This window comes from Suncus etruscus, chromosome 5 (assembly GCF_024139225.1).
Source record: "Suncus etruscus isolate mSunEtr1 chromosome 5, mSunEtr1.pri.cur, whole genome shotgun sequence".
Taxonomy (NCBI): domain Eukaryota; kingdom Metazoa; phylum Chordata; class Mammalia; order Eulipotyphla; family Soricidae; genus Suncus; species Suncus etruscus.
In genome coordinates this window covers 153,343,946-153,361,569 of record NC_064852.1, presented here as the reverse complement: position 1 = coordinate 153,361,569, position 17,624 = coordinate 153,343,946, and the positions used below count along the sequence as shown (strand labels likewise).

Here is a 17,624-nt window from a genome sequence, read left to right as displayed (position 1 = left end):
TCATACATTCTCGTTATTAGGACAGTTCAAAATGTAGTTGTTTCTCTGACTAAAAACTCATCACTCTTTGTGGTGAGCTTCCTGAGGTGAGCTGGAACTTCCAGCTCTTTTCTCTTTTGTGTCTGAAAATTATTATTACAAGGGTGTCTTTCATTTTTCTTAAAACCCATAGATGAGTGAGACCATTCTGCATTTTTCTCTCTCTCTCTGACTTATTTCACTCAGCATAATAGATTCCATGTTCATCCATGTATAGGAAAATCAGAGATGAAGTCACAATGGAATATTATGCAGCCATCAGGAGAGATAAAGTCATGAAATTTTCCTATATATGGATGGACATGGAAACTATTATGCTGAGTAAAGTAAGTCAGAGAGAGATAGACACAGAATAGTCTCACTAATCTGGGTTTTAGGAAAAATAAAAGACATTATTGTAACAATACCCAGAGACAATAGAGATGAGGGCTGGAAGGACCAGCTCATGATATGAAGCTCACCACAAAGAGTGGTGAGTGCAGTTAGAGAAATAACTACACTAACAACTATATGACAATGTTATTAAGTGATACAAGTAGAATGCCTGTCTCGAATACAGGCAGGGGATGGCAGGAAGGGAGGTAGGGGGCATTTGTGGTGGGAATGCTGCACTGAAGAAGGGTGTCCTTTTAATGACTGAAACCCAACTACAAACATATTTGTAATCATGGTGCTTAAATAAAGATATTATTTTAAAAGAGGCATAAAAGAAAATAACTAAAAATTAAAATAAAAATTTGTCAGGGAAGATGAACAGACACTTCTCCCAGGGAGACATATGGAGAGTCAATAAACTTATGAAAATGTGTTCATTTTCACATATTATCAGGAGAGTGCAAATCAAAACAACTATGATAAATCATCTTACACTAGTAACAATGGCACAAAGATGGATAACACCAGTGTTGGCAGAGGGTACGGGGTGGGGGGGATTTACATTCACTGTTAGGAGGAATGTTGTCTGATCTTGCCTCTATGGAAAATAGTATGATCATTCCCTCCAAATAATAAGATTAGAGTTCCCAAATGAATTAGTGATTTCATCTCTTAGTATCTATCCCCCAACCACAAAAACATTGATTCAAAAAGATATATGTGCATTCATATTCACTGCAGCACTTAGTACAATAGCCAGAATATGGAAACAACCCAACTATCCATGGAGAGATGGGCAGATAAATAAATTGTGGCATACATACCCAACAGAGTACTATGAAGTTGTACAAGATGAAATTTTGCCATAGGCTACAAAGTGGACAGAACTAGTGTATCCTTTTCAATGAAATGAGCCAGAAAGAAGACTTATACCAACTATTCTCAATCATTTGTGGTATAAAGAAGAACAAAACAAGTATGGGGTGACAAACCCTTGTTCCTGTATTACAGAAAAGAGAATATTGGGTTACAAGGGAGGGCAGTAAGGGGAAATGAGGAGGGTAGAATGGAAGTGGCACTAAGGGACTGACAGAGGCAGACAGGGGAAGGTACAATTACTGTGCATATCATAAATAATAACAAACCATAAATAATAACAATATTGTAACCAAGCTACCTAAATTATAATAATTTTATAAGCCAATTCCATTGCTAATAAAATATCTACATGCTATTTATAAATATTTTTTTCTTGGTTTGGAGTCACACTCAGTGGTTCCCAGGGTCTATTTATTCCCAACTTGGCACATAGATATCGCTCTCAGTGGAACTGTGACACCATTTAGTGCTGGGGATCAGACGAGGCCTCCTAAATGCCAAGTATATATATTTTTTTCTTATTCTGGTTATCTTTCTACTCCTGTTACTATTACTGACATTTAAAATGCTGTGTGCATATTACTTACATTAATGTCATATCCATAACACATCATATAAAATCCATTGTTGGAAATTCTCTGCTAAGAAAGGAACAGTTAAAAAAAGTGCAAAGATAATCATAAAGAGAATTTTTTTTTGTTTTTGGGTCACATCCAGCAGCACTCTGGGGTTACTCCAAACTCTGTACTTAGAAATTACTCCTGGGAGGCTCAGGGGACCATATGGGATACCAGGAATCAAACCCAGGTCAACTGCATGCAAGGCAAACACCCTACCCACTGTGCTTTTGCTCCAGCCCAGAATTATCACTTTTAGAAGACCACCTTTACTCAACAGTTAAGAATAGGACCTTGGGGCCGGGCGGTGGCGCTAAAGGTAAGGTGCCTGCCTTCCCTGCGCTAGCCTTGGACGGACCGCGGTTCGATCCCCCGGTGTCCCATATGGTCCCCCGAGCCAGGAGCAACTTCTGAGTGCATAGCCAGGAGTAACCCCTGAGCGTTACCGGGTGTGGCCCAAAAAACCAAAAAAAAAAAAAAAAAAAAAAAAAGAATAGGACCTTAACACAAATTACCAGACCAGCTCTCATTACTCAGAGCCTGATGCTTAACCAATGATGGGGAACTAGACTGGATTAAACATACAATTTCTTTCTACCCTGATGTAAACATTGATAGACTGCCCAGATTCTGAACAATCTGCTGCTTTTATTTTATTGTTGTTTTTCATATTTAAAAACTAATAAAAATGTCCTTGAAGAGCAGGTGGGAATAAAAGAAAAACATAAAAATCAAAATGTTCTCAAGTCTGATCTGAATCCTGATCTTTTTCCAATGTTCTGTGCCATTCTGAGAAAGGTTGTGTGTGTTTTTCTGGGAAAGCGGTGGTTTCTCTTCCATGAGAGAGTCTTCTTATTCATTACATTGTAGTTCTTATTTTTTATAATACCATGATGTACAAAGTTGTTTATAATATAGTTGTTTCTCACATGTAATATTCCAACATCAATCCCACCACTGGTGTGACCTTCCTTCACTAGTGTCCCCAATTTCCTCCCCCCATTAACACTGTCCCCTTAGCAGAAACATAACAAATTGCTTATTCCAACAAAATGGCAAATTAAATTATCAGAAAATAGATCAATAAAAGTCAATTTGCAGTGAGTGATTGTTATATCTCACAATACTGTCACTAAAGTCTCTGAAGGTTTACTGAGGTTTCCTGAGCTGTTCAGAACTGGTGGAGGAATCAGTGTTATTGTTTTCACTCACTCAGCTCAGTGAGCTTCTATGCTACTTTCCCATCAAGGTTGCTGTGCTCCTTCTGAGCTTTCAGTACCATGACATTTGGAGGATCTTCAGGAGCTGTGAAGCTGGGCCTTTCTATAGATCAGAGGAAGTCGAGTATGGCGAGGCCTAGTCAGAATGGAAGGGAGTCTTCCCAACCCCATTCCAAGAAGGCCTCAGAGTTCCCAGCCCATAAATCAATCTACTGGAATGGTTTGGCAGTATTGGAATCCAGGTTGAGCCTGTTTATATGGAAGGTGTTAGGAAGCGGGGTCCTCTTTTTTTTTTATCCCAGGTCAGTGCACCACAAGAGAAACAGAAGTATCAGAACAATGAAAAGGGTCTTACAGCCAGCCACACAGTCCCAAGAAACTGAGGCAAATAACCAAGAGCTGTGGGGTCCTCATTGACTCAGAAAGTCATTTTCACCCCCAGATCAGTGCACCCTGAGAAGAGCTCTGTGGCCATGCAATTTTTCTTGTCAATGAACTCCAACACAATGCAAAAACACCCCCATATGGCAAAGGTCACAATGAGAAAGCAACACAGAACACCACCATGCTGAGTGAATGAAAATGTTAGTTCTGAAGACTCAGCCACCTGTATAGTCTCTGATAATGACTTTAGAGAGTAAATGTTGAGGTTCAAGGAATTCAAGGAAATCATGGAACGAACAGCCAGATATCAAGAGGATGTGAGAGTAGAAATGAGAACACTTCAAACAGAAATGTCAGAACTGAAAAACGTTTTTGTTTTGGGATGTTTTGGATGTTTGTTTTGGGGGAGCCACACCCAGCTCAGCTCAGGGCTCATTCCTGGCTCTGTGTTCAGGGGTTACTGCTGATGGTGTTTCCCTGGCAGCTCCGAATACTAGATATTGTTAACTAGATAAAAGGGAGGAGGAAAAGCGCATGTTTTTACATGTAATGTATTAAATATGTAGCTAACCTGCCAACACTTACAAATTATTACTGACTGACAGTAATCAAACATTAGATATATAATAATAACTTAAGTAGTAACTTAGGTACTATGGTCATCATTTCTTTTTTTGTTTTGTTTTATTTTGTTTTTAGGGCCACATGTGGACAGTGCCTGGCATTACTCTGGGCTCTATGCTTAATTAAACTAGTCCTCTGCCTGCAAATCAGTTGTCATCCAGATCCCATCATTTCTTGTCAATTCTTGAGGTCAGTCAAGGGCTGATCAGTAAGCAGCTTATTTGCCTTTGGAAAACGTGAAGTAATATGAGTTAATAAGTAACCAACAGATTTCCTAGACTTCCAACTTTTCAATAAGTAATCAAAACAAGGTAAAATTTAATCAAACTTAGTTTAATCAAATAAAATTTTACTTTTAGCTGAGTAAGTTAAGAAGCGGGATATAAATGAGATTCATATTTTTAAATCATTAGTAAACTGAGCCCATTAATCAGCATTTACTTCTAAGATTACAGCGCTGGCCTTCTTTGACGTATCTTATAATTATGCGATTAAACTCTCAAGTCCTACCTAGGATTTTCAAATCTTAACTTAATATCCAAACAAGATGCAAATCTCTTTTGAGCTTTCCTTAAGTGCAATTCCGGGAACATGAGTGATAGAGGAAGAAAAGCGTCTTTTTCTAGAGGGAAAGACAACAGAAACAAAGAAAGGGACTACATCAAACTAAAAGTATGTTTTCGTGGCAACAGAAACTCAGGCTCAAATAAAAGACATTCTACTGAACTGAAGAACATCTCTGCACACATTGTATCAAATAAAGGTCTGATATTCAAGATATACAGAGTACTTTCAAAGCTCAACAATAAAAACTAGTACCCCATAAAAATGGGAAGAGGAAATACACACTTCTCCCAAATGAATAGTTGGTAGGCATGTATTAATATCTTCATGTATTATTTTCAGGAAAATGCAAGTCAAAACAATGAGATTCCATAGCAAGCCAGTAAGAATTATATATTTATTCATCAAAAAGACCAGAAATAACCAGTGCTGTTAGGAGGGAGGGGGAAGAAAAAGAAACCAATGTAAATGATACTATGAGTAGGAACCTCATCTGGTCAGCTCTATGGCAAACAGTTTGGAGATTTCTCATAAAGAAGAAAATTTCCATAATATTCAGATATTCCATTCTCAGCATCTATCCCTAAAACACAAAAACATTAATTTGAAAAGATAGAACGTTCATTACAACACTTAGTACAATAGGCAAGACATGAGGAATAAAGAAAATAAATATTCAAAGACGAATGGAAAAAATATTTTGGTCCATACATATATGCTTATATATACCATAATATATATGCATTGTGCTCTATACATGCATGTATATGAATGTATTCATATGTATATGCATCTGTACATAGCATTCCATATACATATAGTATGCATAAAGTACTCCATGCATTCACATATACATAGATGTGTGTGAAGTAAAGGTAGCTCTAAGGAAAGATGAAATCACTGGAGCTGGAGAGATAGTATGAGGATATGGGGCTTTTTTATATGCATCTGGTACTATATAATGGACCCTACCCTCAAGTACTACCAGGAAAGATGCCTGAGCACAGAGCCAACATTAGCCCCTGAGTACCACCATGTGGTCCAAAAGAAAAAAAATCAAGTCTGCAATTCACTGCAATGTGATGGAACTGAGGGGTGCCCATTGAGCAAAGGCAGTCAGAGGAATAAGGGCAAATATGAGAAGATGGTACTCATCTAAGATGAGAAATGAAGCAAGAAAAAACAAGGAACAGCAATTCTGAGCAACACCAACGCCTTGTTGGCCTTGGGTTAGAGCACTAATTGCCAAGTCCTAGGGTCCAGGCAAAGGAATAAAGACCAAAGTAGACATGACTTAGGAACAAGTGGTAGAAGGTCTTGGGTACTTGGATGGTAGTGGAGTGCAGTATCTGTGCATAGATACCTAATACTAATGCAACCATCTAGCCAAATGACAATGAAACATTTTTTTAAAGTATAAGGTGATCTATTTCAAATTAAACACTATTTTTAGACCTTTCAGGAGGTTATCCTTGAACATTTCGCACTGCCTAAGAGAAAAAGATCAGCTATAAATGTGCCTTCTTATGCCCTTGGCAGGGAGAAGCAAGAAACAGAAATCCACATGTGTAGACAACACAGCACATTCTGGAAGCGCAGAACATAGAAGTGAAGGAGAAACAAATGTGCTGGAGAGCCATGATGGAGGCTGGAGAGATAGGACAGTGGCAAAATTTGATTCCCATGCTGTGAAGCCAGGTTCAATCCACAGTAACCCAGTGAGTGTTGACCCTCCACCAGGCACTGCAAGTGTGCCTCCACTGAGCACTGCCAAGTGTGGCCCCAAAAACAAACAACCACAAAAATTGGGTCATGCTATTTGTTCCAAGGTGCCAGTCATTCTTGGAACTAATTTTCACAATAGACAAAAGGCAAAATATTGTCATTCCCAACTTGATTCTACAAAAACAAGCTTGAAGCTGCAGTCGCTGGTTCCGCATCTGGCCAGCTCCATAGACTCACTCTGTTTTCAAAAAAGATGTAAACCAAGCCACAAAAAATTATGGGTTCGCTGGCCATGCAGTTGAAAGTTGGCAATCTAGGGAGAAAAGGGTAGGCCAAAGCCACACCTGCTGCACCCATCACCCACAACTGTTGCTTCACCAATGGCCTTGCTTCACCACTCCTCTATAGACCTCTGCAGAGATACCAATCTGACCAAACTCAAGGTATATTGGTATTTGGGCTAAGATCACCAGGACTTTCTTAAAGTGAATGTGGGCACCTCCCATTCTCAATCTTCTGAAAGACCTGGCAGCCAAAAACATGCCCCACAAAAGCTGCAGCATCAGCTAAAGTACTTGGAATTCCTGGACAACTCCAAATTTTTTATACTGTCATTCTAAACTGTTATACCAATGTGTATCTGAACCCACCTAATATTGAGAAACAAGAGTAACAGAATGATCAACTAGCAACAAGAGCTTCTAAACCTGCTGACAATGACTTAAGGACCTCATTTCTAGAACAATAATTTTCACAGATTTTATTGCTTTAACCTTTTTTTAATTTCTTCTTAATCTCTTTCCTCTCTTTCTCTCTTTCACTCTTTCTCTCTTTCTTTCTTTCTTTCTTTCTTTCTTTTTTGGGTCACACCCGGCAGCACTCAGGGGTTACTCCTAGCTCTATGCTCATAAATCGCTCCTGGTAGGCTCGGGGGACCATATGGGATGTCGGGGTTTGAACCACTGACTTTCTGCATGCAAGGCAAACACCTTACCTCCATGCTATCTCTCCGGTCCCTTCTTTTCTTTTCTAATGATTTTGCTCCCATTTACTTGGAAACAAATGTATTATGACCAACTATGTCAACTATTGATACGCAGTCTTTTAATAAAGTAATTTCTATTAAAAATCAAATTAAATAAAATAAAAAACAAGCTCGAAAATGATAAAAGGAAAAAACCTTTCTTACAATCAGATGTTTATTTTTTATAGTAATAGCAGAAACAAAATCCCAATATTCTCCATTCTAAAACCTGCAAGACCATCTCTAGCACACTTTTAATTTGGAGGAATCCTGCCACAGCACTTCCTCCTGAGCCTCCTAAAACTCTGCATTCACATGGATTGGCACCATCTAGGTTACTACCCGTCAAGGGAGTTAGTCCTACCATCAGAGACGGGGGCCTGGCTGTGTGCTCAGGAATCACACTTGGTGGCTAGATTGATTCTTTGGGAATCAGGAATGAAACTGGGTTACCCTCCTGTGCCACTTCTCTGGGCCTCCTTATAAAGCTTTTATCACACACCTTTCTGCATCTGTGTAGATCATCCCACTCTCCTGTCCTGGGAACTTCATTTCCGTGGTGCTTTCCTGCAATGGTGGCAGCATTCCTTGGGCTCCCCATGGTTCCTCTCCTACAGATTCACTTCAGTGTTTGAAAGTGGCAGCAGTGAGCAGATACAAACACTGAACCCCTGGTTCCTGATCCGACTTGGACACAGAATAATGCAAATCCTCATGGAGCCAAGAGTCATCTGCCCTTGGAGAACTGACTACCAGGACTTCTTCTGTGAAACCACCCAGGTTTGGTGCCATTTTTGTACCTGTTCAGATCACTGTCAATCCTTAAGAAGTTATAAGACATGGAGCAGATTTTCACTTTAAAATTTTTAACAACATAATAGATCTCTGCCCTTGACCCAGATCACCACTAGAGTGATCTTTTATGAAGTGATGGCAAATATTACAAGAAGGATATTTGACATCGTTACAATCCATTAAATCTGATCCTGGTTTCCCCAGTTTACTTATATCGTTCTTGTTGGGACATGTGGCTCTGTAGCTAATTCTGCACAACTTTGTGACACACATAAAGCAAGGTGTCCATCACACACATCAAATTAAGCATTTAATAGAATCATCCTATGTGCACAGATGCCTGCGTCTGTCCATGATAGTTTCCAAGTTATAAGAACCTTAAAATACAGTATTATTTTTGTTGTTTTTGAGTCATACCCCACAGCACTCAGGAATTACTCCTGGCAGACTAAGAGGAACCATATGAGATGCCAAGTGCAAGTCAAATGCCCTACCCACTGTGTTATTTCTTCAACCCCTCAAATACATTCTTAACATTTATATTTATTCATTTTACTGGGGGGCTCCAAGCATTGCCCATGTGGTCTGAGAGCCCCTCCCAGAGATACTCAGTGACCCAGACAGGTGTTTCAATGTGGAGTACCAAGGATGTTGTACTGATAGGGCCTGCAGAGCTGAGGATGATCAGGTCATACGGCAGTGCTCAAATACATTCTGGGCATTGCAGTAAGTGATGCCTTGCACTCAGCTAAAGTGTGTAGCCAGCACCGCATTGAAAAGCTCCCAAATTCGATCATGCTATGTTCTACTGAGAATTGAGGGTGATCCTGCACCCCCAGAGATGTGGATGTTGTGCTGGCTTTTCTTAGAAAACACATAGGAAATCATTTGACAAGAGATGATGTATATTGAGAGCAATGTTGGAGAAGACAGACACTAGGTCCAAGGTCACTCACCCCACCCCGCACCCCACCATTAGAAACAGGCTGCCCTCTCCTCAGTGCTTAGGAATTCCTCACTTCAATAATAAAATAAGGCTTGGCAGGAGTGCAATCATTACTTATTGATTGGGTTACCAGTAACACTTCTCCAATTACACCCGAAAGCATACAGAAAAAAAATAATAAATATGAAAGACAGTAAGTCCCTCCAGTTCAGTGACCTCCTTTTACACCGAGAGAGCTGAGTTCCACTGGCCCTTAGAAAGGTAATTCCATGTGGGCCCAACCTGACTATTGCACTGAATATAGCAGCTGGGATTTACCATTCCCCTGGCTGGCCACCGCTCTGAATGAAATGCTCATTTCGCTTTCACACTTCGGGTTCGAGAACAACCTGCGCAAACTGTGGCCTGTAATCACTGTACCTCTTGTTCCATCAGTTTTCCTGCTCTAGACTGGAGTCTATGGATCCCACGGACTCTGAAACTATCAGGATTATTTGCACACAGCCCCCCACTTTGCACAATCCTCAGAATAACCAACCAGCCACTAGAACATGCTTCATAAAGTGCATGTGGACTGTTTTGTTTTGTTTTGCTTTGTTTGGGGCCATACCTGGCAGAGCTTGGGGGTTACTCCTGGCTCTGTGCTTAGAAATGATTCCTCACAGGTTTGATAGATCATATGGGATGCCAGGGATCAACTCAGATCGACCACATGCAAGGCAAACACCTCCCCCACTGTGCTATCGCTCTGGCTCTACGTTTCACCTTTGCTCCATCTTTCCAGCCACTTTCTCCAAACCAAGATTCTTGCTCCCAGGGAAAAAGTGAGACAGACCAACTTCTCTCACCCCTCATGACACTTTGGCTGGAATTTGGAGGCCAAACCTTGACTATCCGCATACCAGTGGGGTTCATTCTACTGGTGGAAAATTTTCCTCTTGGATGAGAAAGCTCCCAAACATTTGTGGCGCTTCTCAATCCCACACTGGCTCGCTGGGACACTGAGCAAATTACACAATGGCAACTGGAAGGGGTCAGAGGTGCACCCGACTCAGGACAGACATCCCCCCTCCAGCCCAATACTGCCCTAGAAGTAGGCCCCGTCAGCACATAGTGGGGATTCTCAATCGCAGGACTGAGGGCACCTGGTCATAAAGTGGGGCATCACAGGTATTGCACCCTGAACAAAAGCAAAGCAAAGCACTAGCCCAGATCTCATGTATCTTTCACACCAGCACGCTTCAGGGTCCCAACTGTGCCCGATGCCTGCGATACTCCCTCCAGGTGGCCTAAGTGGACCCTGCAGAGTGGGCTGAGCACCGGGAGTACCAACTGGGTTCAGCTGCACTCAGCAGGACGCCCACCACTCCACATGGAACTTTCATGTGGGCCCACCAGCTCTGGGGCCCAGGTGAATTTACATCAGAGCCCTGCCACGCCTGCCAAGAAAGCTAGGACAAAAAAAAAGAACTTGTATTTATTGGCTTCCCTTGCACACTCCAGTCCTCTGGGCTCTACCCTCATCCTCCAGGGTCACAGCAAACAGCATGTGATGAGGGGATTTAAGATGTGGCGGGACTCTGGCTCCCAAAGGTGGCAGCCTCATGGGAAGCATCTCCACTACTACTCGAGTGTGGGGCCGGAGCAATCGCCTGGAAAACAGCAGGGAGAGCATTTGTCTTGCACGTGACTGGCCCAAGTTCAATTCCCAGCATCTCATATGGTCCCTGGAGCCTATCAAGAGTGATTTCTGAGAATAGAACCAGGAGTAACCCCTGACCAGGTGTGGCCAAAAAAATTGAAGGAAGGACGGCAGGAAGGACGGAAGGAAGGAAGGAAGGAAGGAAGGAAGGAAGGAAGGAAGGAAGGAAGGAAGGAAGGAAGGAAGGAAGGAAGGAAGGAAAAGGAAGGGAAGAAAGAAAGAAAGAAAGAAAAGAGAGAGAGAAAGAAAGAAAGAAAGAAAGAAAGAAAGAAAGAAAGAAAGAAAGAAAGAAAGAAAGAAAGAAAGAAAGAAAGAAAAAGAGAGAGAGAGAGAGAAAGAAAGAAAGAAAGAAAGAAAGAAAGAAAGAAAGAAAGAAAGAAAGAAAGAAAGAAAGACAAAGAGAGAGAGAGAGAGAAAGAAAGAAAGAAAGAAAGAAAGAAAGAAAGAAAAAAGAAAGAAAGAGAGAAAGTGGGGCCGGGCAGTGGCGCTAAAGGTAAGGTGCTTGCCTTGCCAGCGCTAGCCTTGCACGGACCGCGGTTCGATCCCCCGGTGTCCCATATGGTCCCCCAAGCCAGGAGCAACTTCTGGGCGCATAGCCAGGAGTAACTCCTGAGCGTTACTGGGTGTGGCCCAAAAACCAAAAAAAAAAAAAAGAAAAAAAGAAAAGAAAGAGAGAAAGAAAGAAAGAAAGAAAATAGCCAACTGTCATTACACAAGCTCACCAGAAGTGGCACTCCCTGAACACATCCTAACTGTAGCACATGCCATGGGGCACTGGGGTCCTGGCACACATGTTCACTGGGGGCCTCACTTGTGATGCTCTCTGGCAGCTGCATGCTTTGGCTGCAGTGACCAGGCTATGTGCCAGAGGTGGTACCTATGTAGCATCGAGAGTCCTGGCCCTGGGATCCGAGGAATCCCATTTATCATGTGGTGACTGCATCAGGGACCAGACATTGAGCCTAATGCTTGCTTGGGTACTATACATGACTCATGGCCAAGGGCCCTCGACATCACTTCTTGCTTTTTCTTCAAACTAGGTTTTTGCCTTTGGGGCCATGGAAGGAGGAGGTGATATGAAGGAACTGGAGGTCGTGCAGGCAGGAGAGGGTGGGCTGGCACAGCTAGAAGGATTGTGTCTTGAGTGAGAGAACACAGCAGACAAGGTGGCTCTCATCTCGGTCCTGCAAGGGCAGACAACATTCTTCACATGACTGCTCAATTCCCCATCCACTAACAGGCACATGGCCGTCCAATGGCTTGGCCAGCGGCACCCATAAGGCTTCATAATGGAGCTCAGAAGGCTCCAAACTGGCTGACCAGTCCCTGGGAGCTTCCAAGAGCCTCAGAAGTTGTCCTACCTTGGAGTCAAAGGGGGTGGGAACTAGACAATCTTCTGGGATGTTTCCAAAGATGGTGAAAATTCGAGCAACTTAGGTCTGACCCATGAGGATCCTTTACTTGTGGGCTTTCTTGTCAACATACATCAGCTTATAGGATGAATCTCATAGACACATCAGTGTCGGCATGGCCAGTCTCAGCCCATCAGGCTACTCATTCTTCCTTAGGTCGTTCTAACACAAAATTTCAGCAGCTGACTTTACTGTAGGACAATAGGACACAACACAAACACGCAAAAACACACATACATACAACATGTAACGTGTGAGGTACTGACTGTTGACATGACCAACAAGGCTTCCAGTCAAAAGCAGAATTCTTGGGTTAAGTCTGAGATCCACCGAGGTTGTATGTGGATCCTACTAGCTGTTGTTTTGTTAAACTTGGAGATCACACTGAAAGTGTTTAGGGGTTATTCTGGGTTTGGTACTCAGGGGTAAGGTCCTGGAATAGTACAGCCAGGAACCAGGTGGGGCTGAGACTCAAACCTGAGCCTTCTGACAAGAGAAATGAGCATCAGTCTTTCAATGCATCTCCTGAATCCCAGTACGTGGGTTTCTGACTACACACTCTGAATCACTCCTGGCAGGGTTGTGGGACCATAAGGGATACCGGACTCAAACTGAGGTTGGCCATATGCAAGGCATATGCCCTACCCCCTGCACTCCAACTTTAGCCTCAACTCCCAGGGACAACCATCAGGTACAACTCCAGACGTGATAGAAATATCAGGTAACAAAAGCCAGCATAGGTGAGAACCATCCTAAGGAGTGGGGCCAGGTCTCCTGGTGTAGGGGTGTAGGAGGTAGTTGAGAACAAACTCAAATTCTCTCTGCCACACTCAACTCCCACGGGCCTGATGTTATCTCTCTCCAATGACATCTGCTCCTATCCAACTGAGAAAGAACCTTTGTTCCCCCCACCCATCTCTGTAGCAAGAGTCATTTGTTTCACGATCACAACAGCCAAAATATTTTTTCCAAGGTTCTATGTAGGGAGGTCCAATTTCGCACACCTATTTCTCAAAGCTGGCAGCTTGCTTGTGGGCGCTCAGAGACAATACCCAGGTCCCCACTCCCTAAGACTTGCTTCTTTCTAGTGCCTGACCTCCAAGCTCGTGAAGCAAATTCCATCAACTCCAACTCCCTCCTTCCCTTCAGCACATTTCCTGATGCAATAATGCCTGTCTCGCCTGCAAACGTTACTATTGCTAAAGATAAATAATCCGATGGAAAATGGAGAGAGAAATGGCAGCATATCACTACTGCCCCCACGGAGTCAGTCTTTCTCCCTGCAAGAAGCTCCTGACCAGGGGTTGAGAAAGTCCTTCCCTCCCCCATCCCTGCACAGACCAGTAAGAGGGGTCTCTGGTACCCCCCAAAGACAGGGCCTTACTACCCCTTTCAGAGTGTTTTGTGCTTGTGATTAGATTTTGAGAACAACTTCTCTTCTGCCCTCCTATGCTCACTGAGGATGTCAGAACTCAAGAATTTCCTAACCGCAAATTTTCCCCCCATCTTCATTCCTTTCTTTTCAAGGAAGGCTTTAAACCCATCGCTACTGTGAACTCCTAGGAAACAAGTCAATGGCTTCCAATTATAATGAGAAGTGCTGGAAATAATGTGCTAAATGTTGAAAAATGAAGGCGTTTGGCTTCGGGTTTGGCTCTGCGTGAACCAGATGCTGGAAAGGCGTCGAAAAGGCCCGGTTGGCCGGCCTGGTCGCGGCTATTGCTTCTGCTGGGGAATGACTGAGTCACAGCTTCACCAGGATGCTGCTGAAAAACCTCAAGATCTCGTCACCAAATACATGGGCATTTTTCAGAGAGGAGAAGCTGCCCCCTCAAAAAAGCCTCTGATTCTGGTTGGAAAAATGATCCATCATAGGAACTCACCCTTCCCCAGAGACCCTGTCCACCAAAGACAGAGTTTCTCAGAAAGCACCTGGGAAGGACAGAATCCATTCCCCCACCCAAAAAAATCTAATTAAAGGGCTGGAGCGATAGCACAGCAGGTAGGTGTTTGCCTTGCACAGGGCCAACCCGGGTTCTATCCCAGACATCTCATTCCCCAGAGCCTGCCAACAGTAAATTTCTGATGGCAGAGCCAGGAGTAACCCCTGAATGCCTGTGCCGACTGTGCCCAAAAACAAACACACACAAAAAAAAATCAAATCAAATGAAATGAAAAGCTCCCAAGGATTTTTGGCAGATAGAGGGCAAAAGAAACTCCAGAGTGGCCGGTCTTCTCCTTCTCCCCGGTGAATTAACATTTGCCAGCAATCCCTGAGCAGATCCAGCCCACTTCCCTCTACACTACCCCACCCCAAAAAAGGGGGGCCTGGTTTCTCCCTGTGCAGCTTCTGGAGCTGACTGGCGATCCAAATCCTCTCCAAATCCTCTCCCTCCAGGGCTCTCTCCCTTTGGCCCGTTTGGCAGCAGAAAGATGAGCAAATCCCTATTTTTCTCCAACAAGCCGAGAGAGAATTTCTGCCTTTTTAAGTCCAAGGAGGCAAAGTTCGCGCCGGCTGGGAGCCTGCCAGTCCTGAGTTCTCACGCGGATCGCTTGCCAGCAGGAAAGCCCCATTAGATTACGGGGTTCCACGGCAGCCCTGCGCCCCCACATACTCAGGGGGGGGGGCGGAGGCAGTTTTCACAATCTCAACTAGGATGTCTGGGGAGGGGGGGGTGCAGGGTGTCGAGGCTGCTGCGCGAGTAGGGACCACCCCTCCTTCACTCCATCACCTTCCAGCTCCAAGCGCCAGGGGCTGACCGAATCCTCACCTGGCTCCATTCTTTCTCAAAATTAATAATAATAATAATAATAATAATAATAATAGTAATAATAATAATAATAATAATAATAATGATACTGAGAAGGGGAAGGCACCTTCCAAGATAATAATAATAATAATAGAAGAAGAAGAAGAAGAAGAAGAAGAAGAAGAAGAAGAAGAAGAAGAAGAAGAAGAAGGAGAAGGAGAAGGAGAAGGAGAAGGAGAAGGAGAAGGAGAAGGAGAAGGAGAAGAAGAAGGAGAAGGAGAAGGAGAAGGAGAAGGAGAAGGAGAAGGAGAAGGAGGAGAAGGAGAAGGAGAAGGAGAAGGAGAAGGAGGAGAAGGGGGAGGCACCTTCCAAGCTATGAGGGCCGAGGGGTGCGAGGAAGGTGGACTATCGGAAAACCACCCAACGGCGATGATCATCTCAGCGGCCAGAGAATGTGGAGGGACAGTGGGCAAGGAAGGGCAGGATCGAAGCGACCGACCGACCGTCCTTCCAAAGGAGGGTCCTCAGAGGCCACTGAGGCTGCCACCGGATCTGGGGGTGCGGGAGCCCCCACTCAGCAGGGCCGAGTTGGGGCGCCCGGTTCCCCCGAGGCGGGTCCCCTTCAGAGGGCGCTCTCGGAGCGCTACGAGCGGTCTAGCCTTCCCCCCCAAAAAGGCACCTCCGGGAGAAGCCACCGCGTCCCCGGGACGTGCGCAGGGAGGCCGGCTGGAGCCCGGAGACCTCGCCGGAGCCGCAGCGCAGCGCGCGGGGCTGCCAAGCCGCATCCCAGCGAGGCCGCACGCCCGCCCGGGGGGCGTCTGCGCGAGGGTCCCCACCCCGGAGCCTGGATTGCAGCAGCGTTTCCCAGCGCTGCGCCCCCAGAAAGGGTGCCGGCCCCGCGCCCCAGCCCGGCAGCCAGTCGCAGACAAAGAAGTTTTGCGAACTTCCCTCCCTCCCTCTGTCTGGGCGCTCCCGGGTGGTGCCCAACGCCGGGCCCGTCGCCCCCAAGAACTTGCATTCGGCAGAGATCAGGGGCAGCACTGGGGGGTTATTGAGGAGGGGGCCGAGGGGTCGCCGGGGTGCGCCGGAGCCAAAGACACAAAAGTCCCGCAAAGTTCCCCGGTCGGCGGTGCGCCTTGGGGCGCACACGGAGCCCCCTTCCCTCGCGGCCTCTCCGGGCCAGGCAGCCGGGCGCCCGGTTCCAGAAGTTGGGAGCGACTTCGGGGGCCTCCGCTTGCGTCCCGGGTGTCCCCAAGAGCGGGTCCTGCGGTGCTGCGCCCCGCGCGCGGCGCTGGGCAGCGGGGAGCGCAGGGGAGAGCGCGGGGGAGCGGACGCTTCGGGGTGTCCAGCAGAAGGCTGGAGGGGACAGGGGACCCCCGGCCCGCACTCACCGACTCGGCCGACGCGCAGGCCCACCAAGCCCAGGGGCCAGCAGGATCCACGCGCGCCGCATGTTCCCGAGGGCCCGGAGGGACCGGGGGGCCGGGGACGCGGACGCCGTGGTCGGGTCGGGTCGGGTCGGGGCGCGCCCTGCGGATCCGGGGGCCGCCCCGCCCCGCCGCTCACTTGTTGGCCGCCGACCTCGGAGCCGCTGCGGGAGGGAGGCGGCCCGCCCGAGCTCCCCGGCTCAGCTCCGCCCGCCCGCCGCCCCGGCCTCGCGGAGCCCTCCCTTCGGAGGTTGCGGGGCGCGCCGGGACGAGCCGAGCGGGGACACCGGGCGGGGGCGGGGCGCGGCGGTGCGGACAGGCGCGGAGCGGTGCGGTGCGGGCGCGCGGCTGCAGCTCCCCGGCTGGCTCTGGACAGCCGCCCCGGCCCCGGCTCCGCCTCCCGCGCGCGCCCGCCCGCCGCCTCCCGGACCCACCGATGGCCCCACCCGCCGCCCACGCCCGCACCGCACCGCCACCGCGCCGCCCGATTGCAGCTGCGCCCCGCCCAGGGCCAGCCCGTCGGAGACACGCACACGCCGCGCCGCGGCCACACACACCACACACACGCACACAGCCCACCTACAGCCCCTGCACACTGAGACACACAACCCGCACACAATACCACATGTCCTCCACACACACACCACTTACTGGCATACACACATCTCGCTCATATGCGTCCTGCATAGTACCCACCCAGACATGGACACACAACACAAACACACGCAACACTCACAGAGTTTAGAGATGCCTCCAGGCACAGGAAGGTTGTAAGGACAGAGCAGCTAATAAGTGTGTCTCAAGAGCTTTCCCCCGCCTTCCAGAAAAATAAAGTGGAGGAAGACTCCCAAAGCAGGGCCCAAGAGATGGCACAGAGGGGAGGTCGCTGCCTAGCATACAGCCTAGCCCAGTTCCATCCCAGCACCCCAGTCCTTCCAGGAGTGATCCCAGAGCACAGAACACAGAGCACTGCTGGGTTACATCCCTCCTTTAAAAAAAATAAAAATAAAAAACTGTATCCCTGAGGGAGAAAGTAGGAAAAGATTAAAAGAAAAAAGAATCCTGAAGAACCAGAGTGATAGCACAGCGGGTAGGGATGTTTGCCTTGCACATGGCCAACCCAAGTTTGACCCCCACATCC

At 46.4% G+C, this 17,624-nt stretch overlaps 1 protein-coding gene across 1 annotated transcript in view; it reads right to left on the bottom strand.

Annotated features, from left to right (window-relative positions):
* The window catches only part of SDC2 (syndecan 2), a 106,350-nt gene extending 89,202 nt beyond the window's left edge, over positions 1–17,148 (bottom strand). The window contains exons 1-3 of the mRNA XM_049772957.1: positions 17,135–17,148; positions 16,694–17,062; positions 16,448–16,586 (exon numbers count right to left, since the gene is read on the bottom strand). Coding sequence (XP_049628914.1) covers positions 16,448–16,586; positions 16,694–17,062; positions 17,135–17,148 — 522 coding nt within the window. The remainder of the gene's footprint in view (positions 1–16,447; positions 16,587–16,693; positions 17,063–17,134) is intronic.
* Between the last annotated feature and the right edge of the window lie 476 nt (positions 17,149–17,624).